Below are 26066 nucleotides of genomic sequence, written 5' to 3' on the forward strand. Positions count from 1 at the left end.
AATAAAGAAGATTCATCCATTTAGCAAAATAAACTGAACAGACTTCCATGTAGAAATGCTTGGTATTTAATTCTAAATATATATATTGAGACTTCTACCCAATAGCAACCAAGCATTGTGTGTAATATTAAAGAAGACGACAGAGGATGTTTAGGATCCAGTTGGGATTCTAAAATATGAAAAATTTTTGGAACTAGATAAGGCAAAACATGATTGAGAACATAGATTTAAAACAACGTGAAAGGTAAAAAATGAGCAAAATCTTTATAGTAATTACAATTACTTGCAAGAAATAAAATTTAATTTGACTTTTGGGAAAAAAGAACACATTGTTTTAGAACTCATCATTTCCTCAGGTTTTGAAGTTCCTCCCTCCTCATTAGAATTAATGAATCTCTTTCCATGTAAAGCCTTTCCAAGGATTTTTAATTTTTTTTCCAAAGCCTCAATTTTACTTTCCCTCAAGCAAACCCGAGGGGGCGCACTCCTTAGGAAAGCGACCTGGCTTTTCTTTCCCTTCGCAGAGCCTGGAACTCCAGGACTCCTGGGTTCCCGCACAGAGCTGGGGGCGCTTTCTCTCCACCTGTCCGGCAGCCTTCCGGGCTGCCTGGGCCCAGTGGGCAAGTGGGCCGCGGGGCCTTCTGGGGATTGTGGTCTCTGGGACTTTCTGCCTGTCATTTCCCCAAGGGAAGAAAGCAGGGGAGCTGGGCAACGTCCCACTAGCTGGTCGGGTGCCTGGCCGCCTGGGCCGGCACTCAGGCCCTCGTTGCCCAGGAGATGGCGCAGAGCTCCTGCACGGGCTCCCACCTAAGGGAGACCTCCCTCCTCTGCAGGAGCACCGAAGGTAGGTGGGGAAGTGCCCTGCACCCGCTCCCCTCCCCCACCCCGCCCTCCTGCCTTGCCCTGTTCCCGTGGACAGCACGTGCCTTGCGTGGCCTGGCCTCGGACCTGAGTTCGCGCAGTTCACAGCTGTGTGGAGCTCCTTTGTCTAGTTAAGTGAATCGCAGCGGTGCTGGAGCTTCAGAAGTTACTGAAGCATTTGCACACAAGTTTGTGGATTTCTCTGGTATGGTCCACGCTTCCGAGCCTATTCAAGCCTGGCTTGACCTCCAAAATGGTCCCTGAGGCTTTCTGGCAAATCCATTCATCCAGCAGATCTTTTATTGAGTATCTGTTATATTGGAGGAACTGTGTAAAGTGCTGTAGGTGTCAAAGATGGGACACATAGTCTCCTCGTTTAAAAATCTCACGTGCTTGTGCTAGAGATGGATATATAGGTACATAAACATTCAGGGTAAAGGGTGAAATTTCATTTTTGAGGTAAACATACGGTTGCACTGTGAGGAATGGCTTGGAGGGAGTTCGGAGGTCAGTCAGAGGGCCGATGCAGTCTAAAGACAAGAGGTATTAATGGTTTGAGGAAAAAGTAGACACATTTTTAGATATATTAGGCTATAGAATTGACAGGACATGATATAGAAGGGTAATCAGGGGAGTAATGCCACTGAAGTCAGAGAGCAAAGTGTTTTAAGACTAAAGGAATGGTCATTGGGGTCAGGTGCTACAGAGAAGCAGAATGAGAATTTGCAAGCCATAATACTTGGCTATTATGATGTCATTTTCAACCTTGGTAAGAACAGGTAGGTCTGGTGGAAGGGGTGATTGGAGAGGTTTTATTTTATTTTTTTATTCTTTTTTTTTTTTACAGCTGGGAACAATCTGAGCATAATTACATATTGAGAGAGAGGAATCAGTACACAAAAAAAGATTGAAAGATGGTTGGTGGAGAAGGTACAAAGGGTTGGTATGCAGTTAGTGTTTATTCTTAGAACACAGCTCATGGTATATAAAGGCAGGAAGACCCTGACCATTAGTATTGAGGAGCATATCCCAGAATAACCAAATCTTTCTTAAATGCTGGCAGAGTGCCTAGGTCTAGCTTGCTTACCTATCCATTCATTTATTACGTCAGTCAACTAACATTTTTTTCAGTGCTCATCATACGTTAGCTGTGGAGATTTCTTTTCTGAACAGACTGGTAATGAGTTCAGTGGAATTGACTTGCTACTGAGAGACACAGACATCAAAGAATTAAATAACTAAGGAATTATCCAGTTGCATTTGGGATAACTGATATGAAACAGGAGTATAAAGAGCGTATGTATTAGAGGGGACTGTCATGGTCGAAGGGTATCAAGAAAAGCATTTTCAAGGATAGAATGTTTAAGCTGGTACCTAAAAGAGATTTCTCTTGTTACCAAGCCAGCCATCCCTTCCCCACGCTGCCTCTCTATTCTAATCTAATTCCTGGTTCTCCGTTCACTGATGGGCTCAGTACCCCCTCTCTTGAGCAGTGAAATGTATTTTATCAATAGGTTAGTGGGGTGGGAAAATTTTCAGGAATCAAGGCTTTGCAAGGATCTTGCTAATACCAGTTATTGCTGCATTATAGTGACTAAATATGGACTAAGTGGCCATTTAATTTTAATTCATCCTACATTGATTCCCATTAGGGAAAAGAAAGGGTTTGAGTAATGGCAAATCAACAATCAGCCACAGCCACTACTGATTTAGCCTCTTAACACCCTTTGGAGGAACCACAACCAGCAGGGATCCTGTCACTTCTTAATAAGAATTTTTGGTAACAGCCAATGAAAGCTAGTTTTGTTTTTCTTTCATTTTAAATTTTAATGCTCTCTAAGTCAAATGACTGGGGAATAAGCATGTACTTATGTTTCTATCTGCAGGGAAACAAAGGTTCTATGGCTGCTATGATTTTGCAGTAATATAGCACTTGAGTGTTGGTTAAGTGCTTTTACAGTCAATTTTATTGTTCAATTTAAATGATAGCTTAAAGTCACTCCTGTCAAAATTTGTTTGGCTGATTCAGAGAAAAGGGTCTTTTAAAAAATGGGCCTTCTATGAAGTGGAAGAACTCTGATCAATCAAAAGACTAAATATAAGACAATGTAAACATCATCTGAAGAGAGCTGGTAATAGAAGACATTAATCACATACTTTTTGGTTACCTGCCTTTACAATGAAAGAAGAAAACAAAACAAAACCTGTAACAGTAGAAATACAACCCTGCAGGGAGACAACCCCCTTCATGACTTGGTTTTAACTAGGTCACCCAGGGATGTTTTATGAGTGACAGTATCTGTTCTATAATGTACATCCTTAAAGCATTAGGTTTTATTTAGAGCCAAGTGTTGGCAGACTTGTTTTGTACAGGGCCAGATAGTAAATATTTCAGACTTTGCAGGTCAAACTATTTCTGTGGCAACTATTCAACTCTGAAGTTGTAGCACTAAAACAGCGATAGACAATACAGAAGTGAATGTGCATGGATGTTGCAAGAAAATATGGTTTATAGAAGTTTGGCCCGTGGGCCGTAGTTTACCAACCACTGATATATAGCATTTCTGAGATTCCTTTACTGAACAGAGGGTGTTATAAATTAGAATGATTGATAGTGAAAGCTCTGTGAAGATAGAGGTGCACTTGTCTTATTGACTGTTGTGTCCCTGTGTCTAACACAGTGCTTGACAAGTAGTAGATAATTAAACATATTTGTTGAATAAAGGAATGAGTAGTAAGGATATCTGATGGAAAATTATTTGACTAAGGTTGGCTACATGGTTCTATAGTCAGATATTCTGTGATACTACCATATTGGGTAGAGCATATAGTATTAATATATTGCAGTTGAGTGCTTAGTTTGTTCCGAGAACAAATCCAGGGGGATGCCTGAAGAATGAAAAAGAGCCAGTGCTATACGACGATAGTAAAGAACAATAGATCTGTGAATCTCCACCAGTAAAAATACATATGGTACTATATCCTTTGGAAGGACCCTGAGAGAAAATATATTCCAATCTCTTACCGAGTCTCTAGGGCTCTCATTGTTTGCCTTGTTTTATGTGGCTTTGCTAGCACTTGCGCAATGTATCTTCCTTTTGGCCTTCCAGATCCTTCCCTTATCCCTCCATTCTGCAGGTTAACACCAGTCCCTGCTCCCTCCACAGACATAAGGATGATCCGTAGGATGAGAAGTCATTGTTCCCGTCAGGTGGTCCTCTCCTTACCATGCTCTCTACCAGTTACGGTAACTGCTCCCTCCTCTCTTCCCTTTAGGCCTAGGACTTCCCCTCGGTGAAGGATGCCACTGCCCCTGCCACCGGGACACTGTGTTGCCCACACTTTTAGAAATAGTCTCTTTATTAAACTCTCTTCACATCATCCAAATTGAGGTACCCTTAGCTTTCTGCCTAGACCATAATGGGTATAATGTTCTTATCACTTTTTCAAAGACATTGTTTATCACTGAATGACTTTTAAGTCCTACAAAGTCAGTGACTGTGGTTTCTATTTCTTATAATCACAGATTCTCAAGTGGAAGCAGTCCTGGAAAGTGATCCATTTAACTTTTCTGTTCAGAATTTGGGTGCATTCTGTGCCATCCCTATCATATCTCTCTGTTCTCGAACACCTTCCACTACAGGAAACTCACTACTCCTAAAACTCCCTCAAACATCTTTAGACACATCTGACTGAGAGAATATGTATACGCAACTTCCATCCACTGTTCTTCTCCTGTCCCTTGGGGGTTTCATGAACAAGTCCAATTTACATTTCATCCCTCTGTTCTTCAGACAGCAGGTGTTTGAGTTCCTTTACCATCACTATCTGTTTAAAAGGGGGGTGCTTAGAACAGAATCTCTTTTTCTACGTGTTGTCTCATCACGCTGAGTTGGGCATGAGCATGATCACTTTCCCTAGAAGCCTAAAGACTACCTCCAAGGGACAGGAAAAGGAGCAACACCTTTTCTTTCCTTGCTTTGCAAATGTGAGGGGGAACGTGACTCAACCCCACTCTCCACGCCCCACCTCTGCTGATTTAAGCGTCACATTATAAGAACAGTTGTCTTTGATGATGCCTTATTTTTTCTCCCCTGTTATTGGATTTATCTATATTTAAAGAGAGTAACGTAGTTGACTCATTGCAGGTTTTTAGAGGTCTGTGTCTGCTATCCGTTTTTCTTTTGCTTTTCCTCAAATATCAAAGCACACTAATCATCCTTTCATTACCTTAGGGGGCACTATTTAAAGTATTTTGCTGAACTTATTTAGGTTTAAAATCTGAAAGGCAGATATCAGCATACTTATAGATTTTTAGTATTTTGTCCCTTTTCTTTCTAGACAATCACTCTGTTTAGGCACATTACTTCTTGCAATTTGGAAATATAATAAAATATACTGAAATATAATATTTTGTGGTAGGTAATCAAATTGACTTTAAGGAAATGTTCTGAAGTAGGTTCTTAAGTATACTGTTCTTGTAAGTCAATTTTTATATTGAAAGTCCAATTTATTTTTTAACAGGCCTCCAAAATATGTCAGGTTCTTTAATTCTTCCTTCTGATTTATTCAGTGAGCTCATTTCCCTATTTCATTTCTGATTAGATTGCTTTCATCATGGCAGAATTCCGGAAAATAAATCCTCTTGTATTTAATGTGTGCTTTGGTTTAATCTGGATAAATAGAAGAATGAAAACAACCCATTAGAAAGTGATTTTGATTGTTGAAAAAAGAGATGTGACTTTTTAAATCTTTAATATAATTGTTAGGAAATATATTTCAGAGGCTGCTTACTAATTGCTCCTTTCCCCATTCATACCTTCCTTCTATTGCATGATTAAAAACCAAAACAAAACATACTTGTGATTCTTTTCAAATTATCCAAAAATGTGTTTTACAATAGCTGATTGTATATGATGCATTTCTTTTTATCTCTTGGAGCAATGGGAGGAGAAAACTTTCTCTTCTGAATTGTTTGTTTACTTTATCTGAAGTTCTATTATTCATGTATTAGTTTGTATTTTATTTATTTTATTATTTGTCTGTCTTGCCAAAGAAGCAAAGCTCCTGAGTGAAGGGACATCTTATCTCCACTGCCTGACACAACCAATAAATGGTGTTGAACGTTTGTTGGCAGAATGCAAATTTCTCATGACAATCTGCCTTTTTATAAGAGTGCAAAGCACTTATATAGTTCTGCTTCCTAAAAAAAATATTTCTCTTATAAATATGGCTTCTAAATAATCCACTTATATTGTTGCATCTTTTAATTTAAAAAGCCATCCACTATCAATCATCCATCTATTAATACTTATTTGACAATTACTAAGCACTATTTCATCTCTATAATCAATATCTTTTTTAAATCACATATATTTTCAATAAACCCTCTTCATCAAAATCAGTTTCCTAAAACCAAAATTGTGGTACTTTAAATGCAGCATGCATGCCAGTAACTATGGCATAACTGGATAGTAAATGAAGCAAATGTTTTCAGCTCAAACACCATGGCAGTACGTTTCGTAATAGATTGCTGTTGTAAAAATCTTTAGTGGTAAAGAAGAGACAGATTCCCAGTTTTGCAGTATATTCCAAAAATATGACTACTGCATAAGATCACTGAGAAAGGCACTGATTCAACCTACATGGCAGGAAGTTGGCTTCTTTAATTATTAATATGCTTTCCTTGTTTTCATCACTCATTGATAAAAAACCAAGGCTCAGCAAAGAATTAAGGAAAGAACTTCAGAGAATAGTTCAAGTGGTCTGAGTAAATATTTTATCGGCATTATTTTTTACATTTTGTACTTTCCAGTATTTTTAGTATGTGTTTCTGACTGGAGTCCATCACTTTACAGACCTAATATTGGAACCGTATTCAAGTGTTCCCGCACCTTCTCTCCCTCTTTCCAATCTGGCAGCAAGCCCAGCCATTTAACATCTTTTAGAGCTTCCCATATTCTTTGTGCACATCTTCAGAGTCCTGGTCTAGTTCTCCTTCCAGCCCTTCTTTACTGTGGGGTGTCAGTAGTCCCGTAGCTCTATCCTATCCAGCATAATCCTCTTCCTAAAATACCACTGGGATCATTTCACTCATCCACTCAGAAGACTACGCCTGTTTCCAGCAGTTCACTGTATTAAGTTCAGACTCCTTTGACTAACTTTCAAGATCCCAACTTCCCTTTCTGATATTTTTCTCTTTAGTCCCTAAAATACCTTAATCTTTAGTCAAGGAGATCCATGCACTCTCCCACAAATATCCATGTCATCATCTGCTGTCTGCTCTTCCTGTCCACCCCATCTGAAGTGTTCTTTTGTTCACTCTTTTTCTCTGAGTTCTATTCATCGTCCTCCAGATAGATCTTTCAGGCCCCCTCCAGAGGTTCTTCCTCTTGCTGTTCACATCAGCCCACATGTATCTCTTTCCTGAGGTCTTAATAGATTTATAGTAAGACACATGTTGAGGCACAGGCTTTGGAGATAGTAGGCCCGGGATTGAATCACGGCCACATACCAATCTCAAGTGGACAAGCATTGTGCTGAGTGTTTACTATGTCTGATAGGGTTGATAGGGGTCACATGCCTTAACTAATTTTATCTCTTCAGTAACTGTGTAAGTTAGGTACTATTTAGTTTCCCATTTTATAGATGAACAAACTGAGACACAGAGAGGTTGAGTAACATGTCTAAGGTCACACAGCAATAAGGGGCAGAACTAGGAAGCCTGGCTTCTGAATCTGCTCTTCTAGCCCTTGTCTGGTCTTGCCTCTTCAAGACATATTTGATATGATTTTGATGGCGATTTTTTAGGGTTGACTGATACGCAATATTACTTTTTCCTGTATCACTGGGGAGTCTTTGGGGAGAAACACCCCTCATCTACCAGTGTTTTTGGTGTCAGTGTGCCTGCATGTGTGTGTTACATGTGCATGTACTGCTCTGGTGATAAGTTGAGAAGGGTCTCAAGGTAGGCACAAGATGACCCCAGGGCCGTTCAGGGAGGCCCACTCCTATCCAGGCTACACTTAATTCCTATCCCCAAGCCCAGGAACTGTATTGTAGAAAGAACGTGTGCAGAAAGATGCATATTAAACATATAGTTCCACCACTTGTTAACTGGATATCCTTGAGAAGGCTACAGGATTATTAAATAATGTAATTCAATGAAGTGCTGAATGTAAAGTGAGTGCATAGTATCTGTTATGCAGAGGTGAATAGATTAAAAGCAATTTGGGTTAAAAAAGTATTTAATTATTTCTGTTATGTCCATCTGAGCCCTCACTGAGACATGAGCATTAAACAACTTATTGCCATCTCTGGTGGCATGCAGAGAAAGGTTCAAGGGTTGTAATTTATTACGTTCATTGCTGCATTGGAGGTTTAGTACTGGGTGCCACTGAAAAGGGATTTTGACAAATCAGAATAATCAGAGGATGCTGCCACAATGAAAAGATGCTCAATATTATGAGGTTATGAGAAATGCGTATGGGGGGTTTTACATGGGGAAAGCTTGATTGCTTGGTTCAAATCCTTGGAGGATGATTTGGCAAAGTGGAGTTTATACTGTTTTGCTTTCAAGGGTGGACCTGGGATTAATAACCAGAAGTTATAGAGTGTCTGGAAGGAGTTTCTAAGAAGGATCATTAGGTAATCGAATTTTCAGTACTGTAATGTCCATAGAGACTGATTTGGACTCCTGATTCTGTCCCTGGGTAACAGACTGGATTATCTCTTCCGACACCAAGCTCTTAAGAGTCAATGCCATAATTCATCAACATAGTTTTGGTGTTCCGTTAAATTTTATTATTTTTGAAATCAATTAAAATAGATTATCTACTATGTTACTTCCATGGAATTGGTTTTTAAATTTCATTTAAAAAAATTGTGCTTATCCTTTCACTTTTATCTTGAGATATATTTCTTTTTTTATTAGTTTCAGGCGTACAAAACAATGTAATAGTTAGACATTTCACCCCTCACAAAGTGATCACCCCCTCCCTCAATCTGCTACCCCTCTGACATCGTATATAGCTGTTACAATTCCATTGACTCTATACCCTGTGCTGTACTCTATATCCCGTGACTATATATATATTAAATTATAGTTGACATACAATATTATTAAGCTTCGGCTTCAGGTGTACAGCGCAATGGTCAGGCATAGACACCGTCCATGAAGTGGTCTCCCTAATAGGACATGTGCCCATCTGACACCCTACAAAATCTTTACAGAATTATTGATTATATTCCTTGATTAGTAATAATAGTGGGTTGTTATCTTTAGTAGCACCATGCTCTAACTAACTGAGCTAATCGGCCACCCTGTTTTAATCTTTAAATATTTTCATAATCATGAGAATTTTCTAATACTTTTAAGTTAAAATATGGTCTATCCATTAATAATTATGCCTACGATTAACTTTGTTTTAACTTGAACTAAAATATGATTTTATGTTAATGTGTCGGTAATAATTTTGAAAATCTGAATGTGAAGAAAAGGAAACAGATTCAGCTTATATTAATGTTTACTTTTATCCTGCTTCCTGGGTGCACAAGGCATGAAATATGATTTCTCAATCTTCTGTATTAATACACTGACTAAGAGGAATATTTCAGACATGTTCCAGTAGAATTACTGGGGCAATATCAATAAATAGAGTAATCATTGGTGGTGAGCCAAACAAAAAAGGGAAATATGAATGAATTTGGTGGATAAGGAAATCTTAAGTTGTTGGAAGAAGGATTCCGAGTGGAGATTATAAATATGAAGAAGTGATAACTTATTTTGAATCATAATCTCCTCTAATAAACTGGAAAAAGCTTGAATCTAGAAAAGTATTAATTCCAAAACCCAGTTATATCTATAGTCAACAGTTTAGTGGTTACCAGAGGGTAAAGGGGTAGAGGGGATGGTAGATGAGGGTAAAGGGATAAAATATATGGTGATGAAAGGAGAACAGAGACTCTGGGTGGTGAACACACAACATGATATATAGATGATATACCGTGTTTTCCTGAAAATAAGACCTAACCGGACCATCAGCTCTAATGTGACTCTTGGAGCAAAAATTAATATAAGACCTGGTCTTAGACGCATTAGAGCTGATGGTCCGGCTAGGTCTTATTTTCAGGGAAACACGGTATTACAGAATTGTATACTTGAAACCTATGTAACTTTACTAACAATTGTCACCCCAATAAACTTTAATTAAAGTATAAAAAATATAGATTATCTGTGCGAAAATATGGTAATTTAATGTGTTCACATGGCAGACAACACAGAAAGATAAAAGGTTTTAAAGTCAAATTGTATCTTCATTTCTACTATGTGACTTTGAGCAAGTTACTCCCTGAGCCTCTCTTTGAATATTCATAAAGCAGAGATAATAGCAGTATATCACAGGGTTATTGGGAGGATCAAATATGATGATGGATATAAATCCATATATACATGGTTGTAGTATCTAAATACTGTTATTGAAAGTATTTTTTCCTTTTATATAATGTATTATAGTATGACTTTCTAAAAGCTTTGAGCACTCTACTGCAGAAATAAAATATAATGACATCCATTTAATCTATGACAATGGAAGCAAGAATTTACGGTGGGGTAAAGACAGTCCATTCAATAAATGGTGCTGGGAAACCTGGACAGACACATGTAAAAAAATGAAGTTGTACCACTTTCTTACACCATATACAAGAATAAATTAAAAATGGATTGAAGACTTAATGTAAGATCTGAAATCATAAAATTCCTAGAAGAAAATATAGAAGAAACTTTACAGACATTACCTGAAGTAAGATTTTTACTGATACATCTTCTTGGGCAAGGGAAGTAAGAGAAAAAATAAACATGTGGGATTACATCAAACTAAAAAGTTTTTCACAGCAAAGGAAACCATCAATAAAACAAAAAGGGATCCTACTGAATGGGAGAAGACATTTGCCAATGATATATCTGATAAGGGGTTAATATCCCAAATTTATTAAAAACTCACTCAACTCAACTCAAAAAAAATACAAACAACCCAATTAAAAAATGGGCAGAGGACATGAAGAGACATTTTTCTAAAAAGGACATACAGATGGCAAACAGACATATGAAAAAATGCTCAACCTCACTAATCATTAGAGAAATGCAAATAAAAACAACAATGAGATATCACCTCACCCCAGTCAAAATGGCTATCATCAATAAATCAACAAACAACAAGTGCTGGGGAGGATTTGGAGAAAAGGGAACCCTTGTGTACTGTTGGTGGGACTGCAGATTGGTGCAGCCACTATGGAAAACAGTGTGGAGGTATCTCCAAAATCTGAAAATAGAACTACTTTATAATCCAGCAATTCCACTCCTAAGTATCTATCCGGAGAAATCCAAAACTCTAATTTAAAAAAATTTATGCACCCCTATGTTTATTGCAGCACTATGCACAATAGCCAAGACATAGAAACAACCAAAATGCCCATCGGTAGACGACTGGATTAAGAAACTGTGGTACATTTATACAATGGAGTCTTACGCAGCCATAAAAAAGAAGGAAATATTACCATTTGCAACAATATGGATGGACCTAGAGAACATTATGTTAAGTGAAATAAGTCAGACAGAGAAAGACAAATACCATATGATCTCACATATATGTGGAATCTGAAGAAAAGAATAAATGAATGAACTAATCAGAAACAGTCTCAGAGACACAGAGGAAAAACTGAGGGTTGCTAGATGGGAGAGCATTTGGGGATAAGAGGGGATTAGAAAGCACAGTCGGTAACCACAAGATTGGCACAGGGAAATGAAAGTCAATTTGGGGAATGAACTCAATAATGTAAAGATTCTGTAGGGTATCCAATGGACAGTTGTCTCATTAGGGAGACCACCTCAGGGATGATGTAGATGCCTGATCACTGCACTGTACACCTGAAGCTGAAGTTGAACAATAAAGAATGTCAACTATAATATTATACATATTTATAGTTACAAGAAGCGGAGTACAGCATTAGGAATCGAGACAGTAGAAATGTAATGGCTGTGTGTGATGTCAGAGGGATAGTGGATGGGGGAGGGGGATTGTCACTACGTGAGGGATATAAATGATAAACGTCTAACTATTACATTACTTTGTGCACCTGAAACTAATAAAAAAAATGTATATAATGACATCACCTCAGGTTTTATTTCCTCAGGTAGAGGCCTCCCTTTATGCTTCAGGTCCATTCTTGAATATTTTCTCAGTGAATAATAAATGCCAGTTTATCCAGAATGACAAAAGAGTGATGGCAAATTGACCTAAAATTGTAACTCATTCTCCACCATCTAGAAGCATCTCCAGATTCTAGCACACAGGTGCACCTTTCTATGGTTATTTCGCCTTCTTCATTTTCTATTAATACAGACACATATGCATAAAATGCTTGACCCTGAGAAGAAGTATCTGGAATCATTTTGCTTATTAAGAAGTAATTAAAAAGTAACTGTGGGCTTTCCACTTTAGTTCCCTAATTTTGAAATAGAAGCATGTGTGCATGTGTGTCTGTGTATATACACACACTTGACAACTTGCATTATACACACATTAGGTGCAGATTGTTAGGTATTCTTTCTCATGCTGAAAGGCTCTGAATTTTTAACAGTGTTTCAATTAAGAAAATGTTGATTTTTATTTCATTAAGTTTTAATCTGGTGCCTCAGATATTTAAAAGATGAACTTTTCTGCATGTTTCCTGGTAATAAAGAGAGACATAATATGAAATAATTAGGCTAAGAAGCTGATTGTTTAAGTTTTTATTAGTTCATCATGTTGTAATTTACTATGGTGTATGAATTCAGCTTTGGATATTGAATCACGGACTAAAGAGTGAAAACAGAGATAGAGAAATCAATTTGCACACATTCTATAATACACACACACACACATTTTATAGGCATGCTCCCAAATATACATTTCTGTATAAGCTAAACTTTACTCGGTTTTTACTATGTGCCAGACACCTTGTTAAGTCTTTTACATGGATTGTCTCATTTAATCCTCATAACAGCCCCTAGGAGGTAGCTTCTATTATTTTTCTCACTTTTTACATAAGCAAACCAAAGTTTATAGGGATGAAGTGTACAAAGCTTATAAGTGGTGGAGACTGGATTTTAACTAAGCTGTCTCACTCACAGATGGAAGTTTTAATTACCACACTGCACTGCCCTGGTGCTTGTGTAATCACTGACTCAGAATTGGAAAAGATATTGGACAATTCGTGTAGTCTTCACTGAAGTGAAAGAGCTAAAATCTGTCTTCATCTCAGACCGATGGCCATTCAGCCTCTGCTTGAGTAGCTCCAGTAACTGGACTTTCATAACTTCACAGACAGCCTGTTGCATTGTTGGACAGCTCCTATCACTAGATACGTTATTCGTGTATGTATTGGAAATTTGTCTCTGTGTAATTTCTATGTATTGGTTAGTTGCCTTCTGGAGAAATATTGAACATCTCTCTCACTCTTCTCTGTGGCAGCCTCGCAAATGGTGTGATTCTCCCAGTCTTCCCTTTCTTTAGCATTTGCATGTGAGGTCTCCAGATGCATCACCATTACAATTAGCCTTCAGGACAGTCTAGTTTAATGAATTGTTTCTGATAAGTTACAGTACACAGAACTGGACATAGCTGTGTGGCAGTCAGTGCAGTGGAAAACTGGGCTGAGTAACACCTAAGTTAAGGTGTCAGCACTATGACATTGGACAAGTGGTAACATGGCCTCAGACCCTCATATGTAACATGGACATACAAGTACCCTAACAGACATCATTATTATGGGTCAGATAAGATGGTACTGGGGAAAGTACTCTGAGAACCACAGCCCCTGCCTCAGGCCTGTCAGCTTCCCTCTCCTTGGCTTGCTCTTTCACACTCTCCACATCAGCATAACTTGTTCACTCACCTTCCTTTGCACCTTTGCTCAAGAGTCATCTACTAATTGAGGACTTTCTTGAAACAGTGCATTTAAAACTGAATAGAAGAAAACATAGGTACTAAACTTATGGACCTTGGGTTCAAAGAGCATTTTATAAATTGGACCTCAAGGGCAGGGGAAGTAAAAGCTAAAATAAATGAATGGGACTATATCAAACTGAAAAGCTTCTGCACAGAAAAAGAAACCATTCACAAAATAATGAGGCAACCAACCAAATCGGAGAAGATATTTGCAAACAATGCCTCCGATAAGGGGCTAATATCCAAAATATATAAGGAATCCATACAACTCAACAACAAAAACACTGACAATCCAATTAAAAAATGGGCAGAGGACCTGAAGGGACATTTCTCCAAAGAGGACATACAGATGTCCAATAGACATATGAAAAGATGCTCAACATCACTAATCATCAGAGAAATGCAACTAAAAACCACAATGAGATAACCACCTCACACCAGTTAGAATGGCTATATCAGCAAGGCAAATAATAACAAGTGTTAGAGAGGCTGTGGAGAAAAAGGACCCCTTATACACTGTTGGTGGGAATGTAGACTGGTGCAGCCGCTATGGAAGGTAGTGTGGAGGTTCCTCAAATAATTAAGAATTACTTTATGACCCAGCAATCCCTGTCTTGGGTATCTACCCAAAAAATCTGAAAACATTTATCTGTAAAGATGTATGTGCTCTGATGTTTATTGCAGCTTTATTTATGGTGGCCAAGACATGGAAACAACCAAAGTGTCCTTCGATAGATGATTGGATAAAGAAGATGTGTTATATATATATATATATATATATATATATATATATATATATATATATATGTAATGGAATACTACTCTGTCATAAGAAAAGATGAAATAGAACTATTTGTGACAACATGGATGGATCTTGAGATTATTATGCAAAGCAAAATAAGTCACACAGAAAGTCGAGAACCATATGATTTTACTGATAATGTGGGACATAAAACTGAAAGCAACAAAGGAGCATGACAAACAAATGAGAAACAAAAACTCAGACACAGACAATAGTTTAGTGATTACCAGAGGGTAAGGGGGAAAGATGTTGGTAGATGAGGATAAATGGGATCAAATATATGGTGATGGAAGGAGAACTGACTCTGGGCGATGACAAAGTAATATATAGATGATATATTACAGAATTCTACACTTGAAACCTATATAATTTTACTAACCATTGTCACCCCAATACATTTCAATCAAAAAAAAAACAAAAGCACTACAACTATCCCTTACCTTTTCTCTCCATCTTACCTATATTATCACAATTTGGCATACAAATATTTTACTTATTTATTTTGTGACTCCCCTTACTAGATAGAATGTAAACAACATGAGCTCAAGAATTCATCTGTTTTCATCATTGTTATATTCTCTGAGCATAGCTGGTGATCAGAAAATACTTGTTGAATAAATGAACGAATTACTATCATGTTTATGTTTCTGATATGGTCTGACTATCAAAAAGTATGAGATGCTTCCCAGTTTTTTGAACAGAAGAAAGGTATAAGCTGGCAAATTTATCAATATTCTTTTTGTATTTCAAATTCATAAATTAATAGGTCAGTTAATTTCCTTGTGCTGCAAGTGTATTTTCTGCCAGAATAGTTATCTAAGCTGGATTCCTGGAGTGAAATATTAGAATTCTCAAATTAAAAAAATGTTACTGAAAATGAAAAAAAATGTAGTTTATCACTGGCTTCAATTTCTGATGACTTAAGGTCACAGTTTGGTAGGTAAATGCATATAAAGTTTAATTTTGAAATAACAAAAAAAACCTGAATTTGCTGTTTACGTGCTCACTGTAGGTATTCACCATCTAGATTTCTGATTGATAGTGTATCTTATAGCTGCAAGACCTTTTTTCTCAAAGTGATCATAGCCCCCAATCGTTGGCTGTTTCTGTGTTAATATGGTTTTAGGAGTTAGTGGATGAAGGGGCTTGTGGGGACAGAGTCCCAGAGAGCAGCTTCCAGGCTCTCGGCCTCACGTGGAAAGGTGCTGACTCGGGTAGTAGATGGCTGTCAGCTGTGGCTAATTGACCATCAGCTGTTACGAGTTAGCCATTTAGCCACTGATACAACTGCTGTGGCTGCATTGGTTGGTCAGTCGATTGATTGGCAGGCAGAGAAGCTGACAGCAGGTTGCAGGTTGTGTGACTCCAGCCTCCAGTGAGACTATAGAGCCTCCAGTGAGACTAGTGGTGTGACTCCCCTACCTATGGCTCCGTGGGTGTTCCTTTTTGGCCTAGCTGTATCCTGCGTTCTTATGTGGGGAGTGGGACCAGAGACCTCGCAGGCCGCCTCGCAGGACAAATGGCGCAGCGAGCAGGGTCTCCCACACAGCAGGGGTTTAAGAGGGCAAGGAGAGACAGAAATGCAGATGTATTTAGGCCCAAGAAGTAGAAGGTTAAATAGGGCCAGAGGGGTGCTGGGATCTCCATTTGCCTCCCAGCATGAACAGAGTCTAGGAAACATGTTACCTGCCTAGACAGAAGTCTCAGGGTTAGGTTACGGAAACGTCATTCATCTACTTGAAGGAGATTGTGGGATTAAGATTACTGGGGTGTAAGGAATGCTGAATTTCCCTACCGATTGCTGTCTTTTGTGGTTTAGTGGCTTACACATCAAGCTAGCTGGCTGCCTGGTCTTAATCGACTAAAACAACTGAAGTCAGCAAAACATCTGATTGTAACAGGTGATCTGTCTACTGGCAGGCTGAAGAGGGAAGGATTTTCTCACAGCAAAGAAGTGTCTTGGGATAAAAGAAAAAAAAAAGATACACTTTCCTTACCCAACAAAGTTGACTCTAGACCTATGAATTATTGACACATGCTTTTTCTGTTGAATGCATGTCTACTCAGATCAAGTAATGCTGTCAGCATTTAGTGCTGTGTCAAACTGTTCTGAATTTAAATCTGCAGAATCATGTTTGGTCAGAGTCCCTGAAAAATCCCACAGCTGCTTATTTAAACTTATTTTAAATTTGTTCTAACATGTATTTTAATCACAAAGGAGCTTTCAGCAAAATGTTATAAATCTATCTGCTAAATAACAAAGCATTGCAAATATACTTGGCATGGGAGAATAATGATCAAATAAATGAATTGTTTATTTACAATCTGTTTTAGAGATGGTGGCATATGTTTTCGAAGCATCTATTTGTGGTAGTTGTATGAAAATGTCTTTATGATTTTACAAAATACATTGGAATTAAAATAATTCTACTAGGGACATCACAGATACAAGGTCAGTGTAAATTTTAATTAAAAACAGCAATAGTGATGGAAGCTTTTGTTAAGTAAACAATTACCCTTGTCAAAAAAGTGAACATTTGGACACAGAATGACTAATTGTGTTTCTAGTTACATCAGAACTGCATTTGGATTCAAGTTTACTAATTGGGTGTCAAGGAAGACATTGATCAATGTAATGATTAAACTAATAAAATTGGGTAGGAGAGCACAAAATTAGGAATTATGTGGTTCCAAGACTCATTTCCTCCCTCTAAATAAATTGTGGTTTAATAGTATGGCTATAATAGCAGCACTAGTACTAGTTGTGATAAAAATAACTAAGAATTCTTGAGTGCGTTTGTCAGGTACCATCATATATGCTTTTCAACCATGATTCACTTTTGTTTTTAAAACAGTATTATGAGAATGTTACTAATACATAGTTATACATTGATTTTTGACTGTGCGGGAGGTCAGCGCCCCCTAAACCATGCATTATTCAACGATCAACTGTATATTTTTTTTATTTTATGTACGAAGTGAGATGCAGAAATGACTGTCATTCACCTGGCAAAGGGCAGAGCTGGGTGCAGCCTGCAGATCCTCCGTTCTGAAGTCTGGGCCTTAGTCCCTATGCTACTCAATTCAATTGAGAATGCACCTGCTTATTCAGACCTACTTGGTGGAGGAGTGAAGAAGGGGAAAACGCCATAGCCTCTGATCCCCAAAGAAGCTAATCCTACTGCAGAGAAAAGACTGAAACAGATGGTTATTGATTAAGAGACAGAGTCACTGGTTCTGGTGATGAATACTCCAACAATTGCTGCAAAAAGGGAAAACCACTATAGGCTGAAATGGCGGGGGAAGACTTCCTGGAAAGGGTGGACTTTGTCCTTAAGTGCTGATTAAGTTTTTTTTGGCCCAACACATCATATCCTTTAGTGTTCCGGTTCTAATAAGAATTTTATGAAGGGCATCCTAATAGAATTCTAGCCCTGTTTATCTTTAAAGAGATTTTTGGACACTTTCAAAATATAGTTCAAAGATGTTTATACTTTCAGTGTTGCAGTTCATTTCTGAAAATGAATACCGGGGGTGCCAAAAAAATGTGTACAAGTGGACACTTTGGTTAGTGTTGCTCAAGCACTAGTTCGTTGTAATCAGAAGTGTCTGGACGCTGACGGTAACCACTGCGAACACCTCTTGTAATTGCAGAAGTCAAACGTGACTTGCTTTCATCTCTTTTGATCCTTTTTCCTAATGGATCATATTTTCTTTTGTGATTTATGGATATTCTTTAGATGGAATGAGTATTCACCCTTTATTGACACCACATGTATTAAAATAGCTTTTGTTATCAGTATATATTGAGTATTACAATTTTTATACAGTTTTCCTTTCTTAAAATGTGTATACATTTTTTTGGCACCTCTGTATAAGCTATTGCTATCCCTTCTAAAACGTGGAAGTATATAATATTATTAATGGTGTCTTTTGTATAGATGTGGAAGAAACAGAGTTCAGAGCGATGTTTAGGAAGAACTGAAATATAGTGTTCTGCTCTAAGACAGAGAGAGCAATGCTTTAAAAAGACAACTTTCCACATTTCATGGTAACACACACAGTAAGTGCTTCCTTTTTTTGAGAGTTCGGTTGGGCTTGACTATGTTAATTACATGAATTTTTTATTCAAATCTTATCTTTGGGCCCTTGGTTTTAAATCATACATAAGATCATTCAATCATTCCAACAGAAAATAAAATCTTTAAAATACATATAACTTTTTAAGACATACAAAAAGGCATAAAGAATAATGCAACAAATACCAGTGTACTCAACTTTCAGCTTAGAAAACTAGGTCTTTCCCTGGCAGGAGAAACGCTTCCTCCTTCTGATTTCACCCCCTCCCTCCCTTACAGAAGTAATCATATGCTAAATTTGGAATTTAGCATGCATGCATTTCTTTGTACTTTTTCTACATATGATTATATTATTAAGCAACATGTAGTACTCTTTATATTAATTATATCAAATTATATGCATTTTTAATTCTTGCTTTTTTAACTGAGATTTATTCATTTTGATGTGTATCGCTCTAGTTCATTCATTTTTTTATTGCTTAACAGTATTTGCCTGCATAAATATACTTTTATTTAGCTTTTCTTCTATTAACAGATATTTAGATAGCTACTTTTATTGCAAATAATGAAGTGAACAGTTTTGAGCATGTCTCTTTGCATGTATATGTGACAGTCTTCCTTCCATATGTCTACAGACCATTTTCTTAGCTTTTCTGTAACTTGCTTTCATCTCTTTTGATCTTTTTTTTCTAATGGATCATCCTTTTTTGTGTGTGATTTATAGATATTCTTTAGATGGGATGAGTATTCACCCTTTATTGACACCACATGTGTTAAAATAGCTTTGCCTAGATTGTGGCTTACCTTTTTACTTTTTTGTGGTGTCTTTTGAAGAACAGCCTTTTTAAATTTTAATGTAGCAAAATTTGTCATTTCCCCCTGTATCATTAATATCATATGTGTCTAATTTAAGAAGTCTTCCATATTGAGGGAATAAAATTTAATTCAAAAATATTCTTTAAAGCTGAAGATGAATATGTCAAGCATGATCAATTTTTAAAATGATAGTCAAAATTGGCTCACATGCAGTTCACATATTTTTTATCAATACCAGTTTACTCAAAACAGGTTATCGTGAGATGAACAATGAAACCGCCTAAAACATGAATGCTTTCCATTGCTTGTTTTATTCTTGTTTTAGGGCTGTAACTCATAGCAGTTTTGGAATGGACCTTTGCTTCTAGAAAGTAATTACAGTCTTCTAAAAGTACTATTGTTTCCATGAATAGAGTATGGCGTGGTTCTCTATGTGTAGTCCTCAGACCAGCAGCACCTATGTTACCTGGGAACATGTAAGAAATGCAAGTTACCAGGCCAACTCCAGACCTACTAAATAAGAAACTCTGGTGGAGGAGCCTAGGAATCTGTGTTTCGAGCTCTCCAGGTGATTCCAGGGCAGGTTCAAGTGTGAGAACCACTGAAATAGGATGGAGGAGGAAGAAGCATTCATTCTGTTATTTCTTGGACTGTTTTGTGTGTTCTGCATTTGTGAAGAGCCACATTTCCATAGATTGCCTTTCTACCTATTGCCTTTCTTGGCCTTCCTTTCTCAAATGTTTTGTGAACCGCAATAGCTCTATATGGTCAAAGTGGAGTGCAAGTGGTTAATTGAACCTTTCCTTATGTTCTTCTTTTAAAGGATTTGCCCTTGTTACTTGCTTTCGGGAAAACATCGGAACCACTGGCCTTCGGATAGTTTGCTTTCACACATGTACAAATCGGTACCACTAATTTTGAGGGAACCCTTCTGCAGATTTCCAGAGCTCTTGCTCTGTTCAATTCCCTCCTCTATGGCACTCTGCCCTTACCAAGTCTCGTATCTCTGGTTTATCTGAATTCTGATTTCAGTTTTTCAGTTCACTGAGATATTCGGGCTCTGTTTGGGTTCCACCTCCTGTACTTTGGCCTGGAAACTGCCTTCACACAATAAGCCAGCAAAGTGGGGGGTAAGGGTCACCTTATTTCTTTCCCTTCTCTCTACAGAATTGTAGTCCTGCACTGCTTTCTGCCCAATGTTTGAAATCTTGCTGTGTGTGTGTGTGTATTTTTTGTTTGTTTGTTTCCTCGTTGTTTAAGGTGGATTGTAAATCTGGTCCTTTTTAACTTCATCTTTGCTAAAAACCCCCTACATATGTTATCAGGTCAATTTTACATACAATAAAATGGAAAATATTAACTGTACCACCGGATGGCTCTGACTAAATTAACACACTTATGTATCCCAGCCCCATATCAAGATATAGTACCTTATCCTCACCCTGGAACATCCCTTCATTTCTCTTTCTATTGAATCCCCCTCCCCATCTTCTAAATGAAACATTATTCTTAATTTTTTCATCACCGAGGTGTTTGTTCTAGAATGTTATCTAAATGGAAACTTAGAGCACGTTATACTTTCATGTAAGTATTATGCAGTCAATATGATTCTTTGAGATTCATTCTTGGTGTTGAGTGCATCAGCAGTTCATTGCTTTCTATTACTGAGTAGTATTCATTGTATGAATGCACCAACATTTGTTTATTCATCCTGTTACTGATGAATACATGGGCTATTTCCAGTTTGGGGTTATTATAAATAAACTCGCTAAGAACATTCTCATGCAATTCTTTATGTCTCTTGGGTAAATAAATAAGAGTGGATTTCCTAGGCTATAGGGAGAGTCATGTTCAACTTTCTAAGAAAGTGTGAAACCTTTTCCTAAAATTGTTATGCCACTTTACATTTCCAACAGCTATGTATGAGAGTCCCGGTTGCTTTCATACACTTCTCAATTTTAGCTCTTCTTATGGGTGTGAAGTGGTGTCTCACTGTGATTTTCATTTGCATTTCTCTAATAACTAATAACATTGAATACCCTATAATATGGTTACTGACTATTTTTATAGCTTCTTTCATGACATATGTTTATGTGTTTTGGCCATTTTTCAGTTGGGTTGTTTGTCTTTTTTCTTAATATTTGTAGAAGTTTTTCAGATAGCTGTATCCAAGTTCTTTGTCAGATAACGAGAGTGAATTAACATTTCCTCCTAGTTCATGGTTTTGATTTCATTTTTTTAGTGATGTCTTTTGATGACTGGCAGACTTAACGTTGATGAAATCTAATGTATCAGTGTTTCTCTAATGATTAGTTCTTTTTATGAGGTCTCTAAATAATCTTCCCCGTCCCCTATTGCATCCTGTTTTCATCTAGTCTTAGTTTTTACATTTAGGTCTATGATTCAGCTAAGATTAATTTTTGTCTAAGATTTGAATAGATGGCAGCGTTCACTTTTTCCCCATATATTTATTAACTAATTGTTCTAGCACTATGTATTGAAAAACTTTACTTTTTCAATTGCCATGGTGCTTCTGTCAAAAATAAATTGGATCTAGTTAGTTGTGAATTTGGTATTTTGTTCCATTGCTCTCGCTTTATTACAATACCATATTGTCTTTATTGCTTTGTCTGTATATTGTGTTGCAATTAAGCAATTTGGTTTTCCAGCTTTGTTCTTTTTCAAGATTATTTTGCCTATTCTAGTTTTTAAATTTTTCAATAGAAAATTTGCAATTAATTTACCAAGTTCTAAAAATAAAGTTGACTAGAATTTTGATTAGGATTGTGTATAAAGGTCAATTTGAGGAGAATTAAGATCTTAATATTATTAAGTCGTCCAATCCATGAATACAGTATAGCTCTCAATTTATTTAGGTCTTTAATTTTAATGGACAGTGTTTTATAGTTTTCAAGGTGGAAGTCTTTCACATTGACTGTTAAATTTATTCCTAATTATTTTGCTTTTAAAAAAATTCTAACTTACCACCTAGAGTCAGTTCTCCTTCCATGACCATATATTTGATCCCTTTTACCCTCATCTGTCACCCCGCTCTTCCCTTACCCTCTGGTAACCACTAAACACACAATGTGATATAAAGATGATGTATTACAGAATTGTATGCCTGAAACCTGTGTAACTTTACTAACAATTATCACCCCAATAAACTTTAATTAAAAAAAAAATCTAACTTAAATGGATTTTGTGTAGACATACAATAGATTTTTGCATATTGACTTGTGTCCTGAGATCTAGCTTAATTTTCTCATAAATTCTAGTAATTGGTTGTTTTAAGAGTCCTTAGGGTTTTCTATAGATGTTCATGCTGTATATTAATAAGTAGAATTTTACTTCTTTCCATCCACTCTATATATCTTTCTATTTCTTTCTTTCTGCAGTCCCATTATCTCCAGTAAAGTATTTGATAGAAATGAGAAGAGTGGATATCCTTGTTATATTTCCAGTCATAGGGGTAAAGCATTCAATGTTGCATTATTATGTATAATGTTTCATGTGGATTTTTATAGATCTTTATCACAGTTAGAAATTTCCATCCTATATTTTTTTGTTTATTTATTAAGAGGGTTTTTTTAAAAAAATTATGAATCACTTTGAATTTTTCAAACGTCATTTATGAAACTATTAAGACGATCATATGTTGCTTTTTAAATAATTTATTCTGTTAATATATTGAGTTATAGTGATTGAATTTTGAATGCTAACCCAATATTACATTCTTAGAAAAACTCTGCTTGATGTTGATGATGATTATTTTTATATATTGCTTGGTTTGATTTACTAGTATTGTGTATAAGATTTTTGAATCTGTGTTTATTACACACATTGGTTTGTAGTGTTTATTTCCCTTGCAATATTTCATAAATTTTGGTGTCAGGGTTATACCAGTATACCAGTTATACCACTATACATACCAAATTATAAAACAAGTTCTGATGATTACTCTTTTTATTATGATTCAGTTTGAAATATACTCTAACTATATTTATATTTTTCTTTGTCTTCTATTTTATTTAGAAACATGTTGCTTATTTTCCATATATTTGAGGGATTTTCTAGACATTTCTAATTGTTTTTCTTGTGGTCAGAGAACATATTGTCTCAGCATGTGAGTTGTCCTGTTGAATGTCTTATGAGAACTTGAAAAGAATATGTGTACATCTTCTGTCTATAAGGTGCAATATTCTATAAATGCCAATCAGTTCAGGGGCTTGTAGTATTTTCAAAAGCTTTCATATAATTGTCATTATTATTCTGTTCTAGTGAGTCTATCAGTTACTGAAAGAAGTGTGTTAAAATCTTCATATATGATTGTGGATTTGTCTACCTCTTCCTTAAGTTCTTTTAATTTTTGCTTCATATGTTTGGAAGTTCTGTTATTGCTGTTATATGCATACACATTAAGGATTGTTAATCTTCCTGATTAATTTGACCTTTTTTATCATTATAACATGTTCCTCTACATCTTTGGTAATATTTTATTGTCATGAAGTTTCTTTTGTTTGATATTAATAAAGCCATTCCAGATTTCTGATGTTTACTGTTTGCATTTTCAGTTACTTTCAACCCATCTTTGTCTGAAAATAGTTAATTACCTTAACCATACATATTTGCAATTTAGCCCTTCAGACACAAATCAAATATTTTAGGTAGAGCATCTAGCTAAAACCTTTCATTTGAGATAAATTGCCAAATATATGTGTACATTAATGATTTTCCTTTATTGTCTCAGTAAATTTTATTTCAGTAAAATTTGTAAGGGGCAAAACACAGATTTTATAATTTTCTTATAATAATTGAGAGGACAAATAGATTTAGACACAAAAACCATGATGATTAAAGACCTGAATTTATTTTATAGCATGAATGACTTTAATTGATTATCCTGGAGTAAAACTGAACCACTGAGGTAGCTAAGGCTAGTTCCTGTTGTTTGAGTCTTCCATTTATAAGATGAAATAGATTAATGATATTTTCAATAAAAGACCTCTTTCATGATCACAAGATAGCATGTTAAAATGGTTCTAGAAATTCTTAATACAAATGGCATTACTTAAAGAAAAAAGATACCCATGCAGCTCCTGTTCTGCCTATACTTTCCATGGGCTCCAAGTTTCAGGCCTGGTCCTGATGTCACTGTGAAGCCAATTGGCTATAATGAATCTGTTTGGGTTGGTAATCTTAGGTTGGTCAGATCTAAATTTTAAGGAGGAAGGCAAGTTCTCATGGGTGGAAGAAATGGGGAGTTGGAAAGTTTGGTATAGTTACCTGAGGAAAGTAGACAACAGTTGTTAGGCCACAGGACTGCTATCACTTTTGACCTTGAATGGGTCCTGTTACATGGGTGGAGCAAAGCTAGGGACCAATTCCTGCTCTGCATGTCCTCACCTAGTACCCAGGGACATGTGCCTTATGCTGCTTTTTTTTGCCTTAGAGGGAACCACATTGGTCTTTTGGACTGGCCTGCAGCTTCTTCTGGTATTGCTTAGTTGGTTAGGGGTTGTAGTGCTACTGAGTGGGGTAGGGAGTAGACAGCATGGATCCTGTGAATTGACTCATTCTTGGTGGAGAAGAGCTTTGTATTGATATAAGATGCAACTTCTGTGGTGTGAAAGTAGGTGAGTCTGTCACTGTCTGATTTTGGAGGGTGCACAGCCACAGAACTAGGTGGAAAGTTTGGACAGGAGCAGTGGGAACAGGCATTGTAGAGGAAAGCATGAGGACCCGTCTCAAGTGATGCCTTACTTACAGGCCTATAACTGCCGGTGTGTGTGTGTGTGTGTGTGTGTGTGTGTGTGTGTGTGTGTGTGTGTGTGTGTGTGTGTGTGTGTGGTTTAGAGCAAGTTGAGGGGCTGAGTTTAAAAATGCGCAGGACTCCATGTGCTGGAGGGTGTCAAGAATCAAAGTGCTCAGTATTTGAGAAACAATCCCTCTCTTTTGGGAGGCTATTTCAGGTGAGTAAAAATAGAACTTCAATCTATTTTTTAAATGCAAATCTAAGTGGGAAGTAAAAGAAGTGTTAAATTTACTTACACAATGAAGCCCTGTGAGAAGCTATGGAGCACTGTCAGTTGCTCTCTGAAACTTGTGGTCTCTTTGATGAGACTTAAAATGAGTGAGACAGACGAGAATTAGGCCACTTTTTCAGAGTTAAAAATAAGCCTTACAGAAAATATTTCTGTGGGGCTGCTTATGCTTTTCTGAGTTCATATCTTAAGTGTCCACAAAAGTGGTCTAAGAAGGCGTTACATAATAGCTGCTAGGAAACAAATCTTATTCCCTAATGTGTCATTTACAAAACAGGACTTCTTTGGATAGGGTCATTTACCTCTTCCAGGGGATTCCGTGCCTCACTGTCTCCTCCCCTTAGTCTTATGTTTTTTTCTTAAAGCTCTGGCCTTGGCTCAGCTGATCCCCAAAAGCCAGCTGCTCCTCTCTCTCCTGGGATTGGCTGGACTCCTCTCAAATACCCCTCTTCTGGGTATTTGGTTTCTGACTTCATCC

The 26066-nt window shown here is 36.9% G+C and overlaps 1 protein-coding gene across 3 annotated transcripts in view; it reads left to right on the forward strand.

Annotated features, from left to right (window-relative positions):
• Positions 1-687: 687 nt before the first annotated feature.
• MEI4 (meiotic double-stranded break formation protein 4) overlaps positions 688-26066 on the forward strand; it is a 187004-nt gene continuing 161625 nt past the window's right edge. For 2 of the 3 annotated variants that reach the window (XM_033095483.1, XM_033095493.1), the window contains exon 1: positions 688-844. In XM_033095483.1, coding sequence (XP_032951374.1) covers positions 778-844 — 67 coding nt within the window. In that variant the 5' untranslated portion in view covers positions 688-777. Of the gene's footprint in view, positions 845-18590; positions 18713-26066 lie in introns of all 3 variants that reach the window. The other variant, XM_033095488.1, reaches the window with a different exon arrangement.

Source organism: Rhinolophus ferrumequinum, chromosome 3, assembly GCF_004115265.2.
Source record: "Rhinolophus ferrumequinum isolate MPI-CBG mRhiFer1 chromosome 3, mRhiFer1_v1.p, whole genome shotgun sequence".
In the NCBI taxonomy this organism is placed as follows: domain Eukaryota; kingdom Metazoa; phylum Chordata; class Mammalia; order Chiroptera; family Rhinolophidae; genus Rhinolophus; species Rhinolophus ferrumequinum.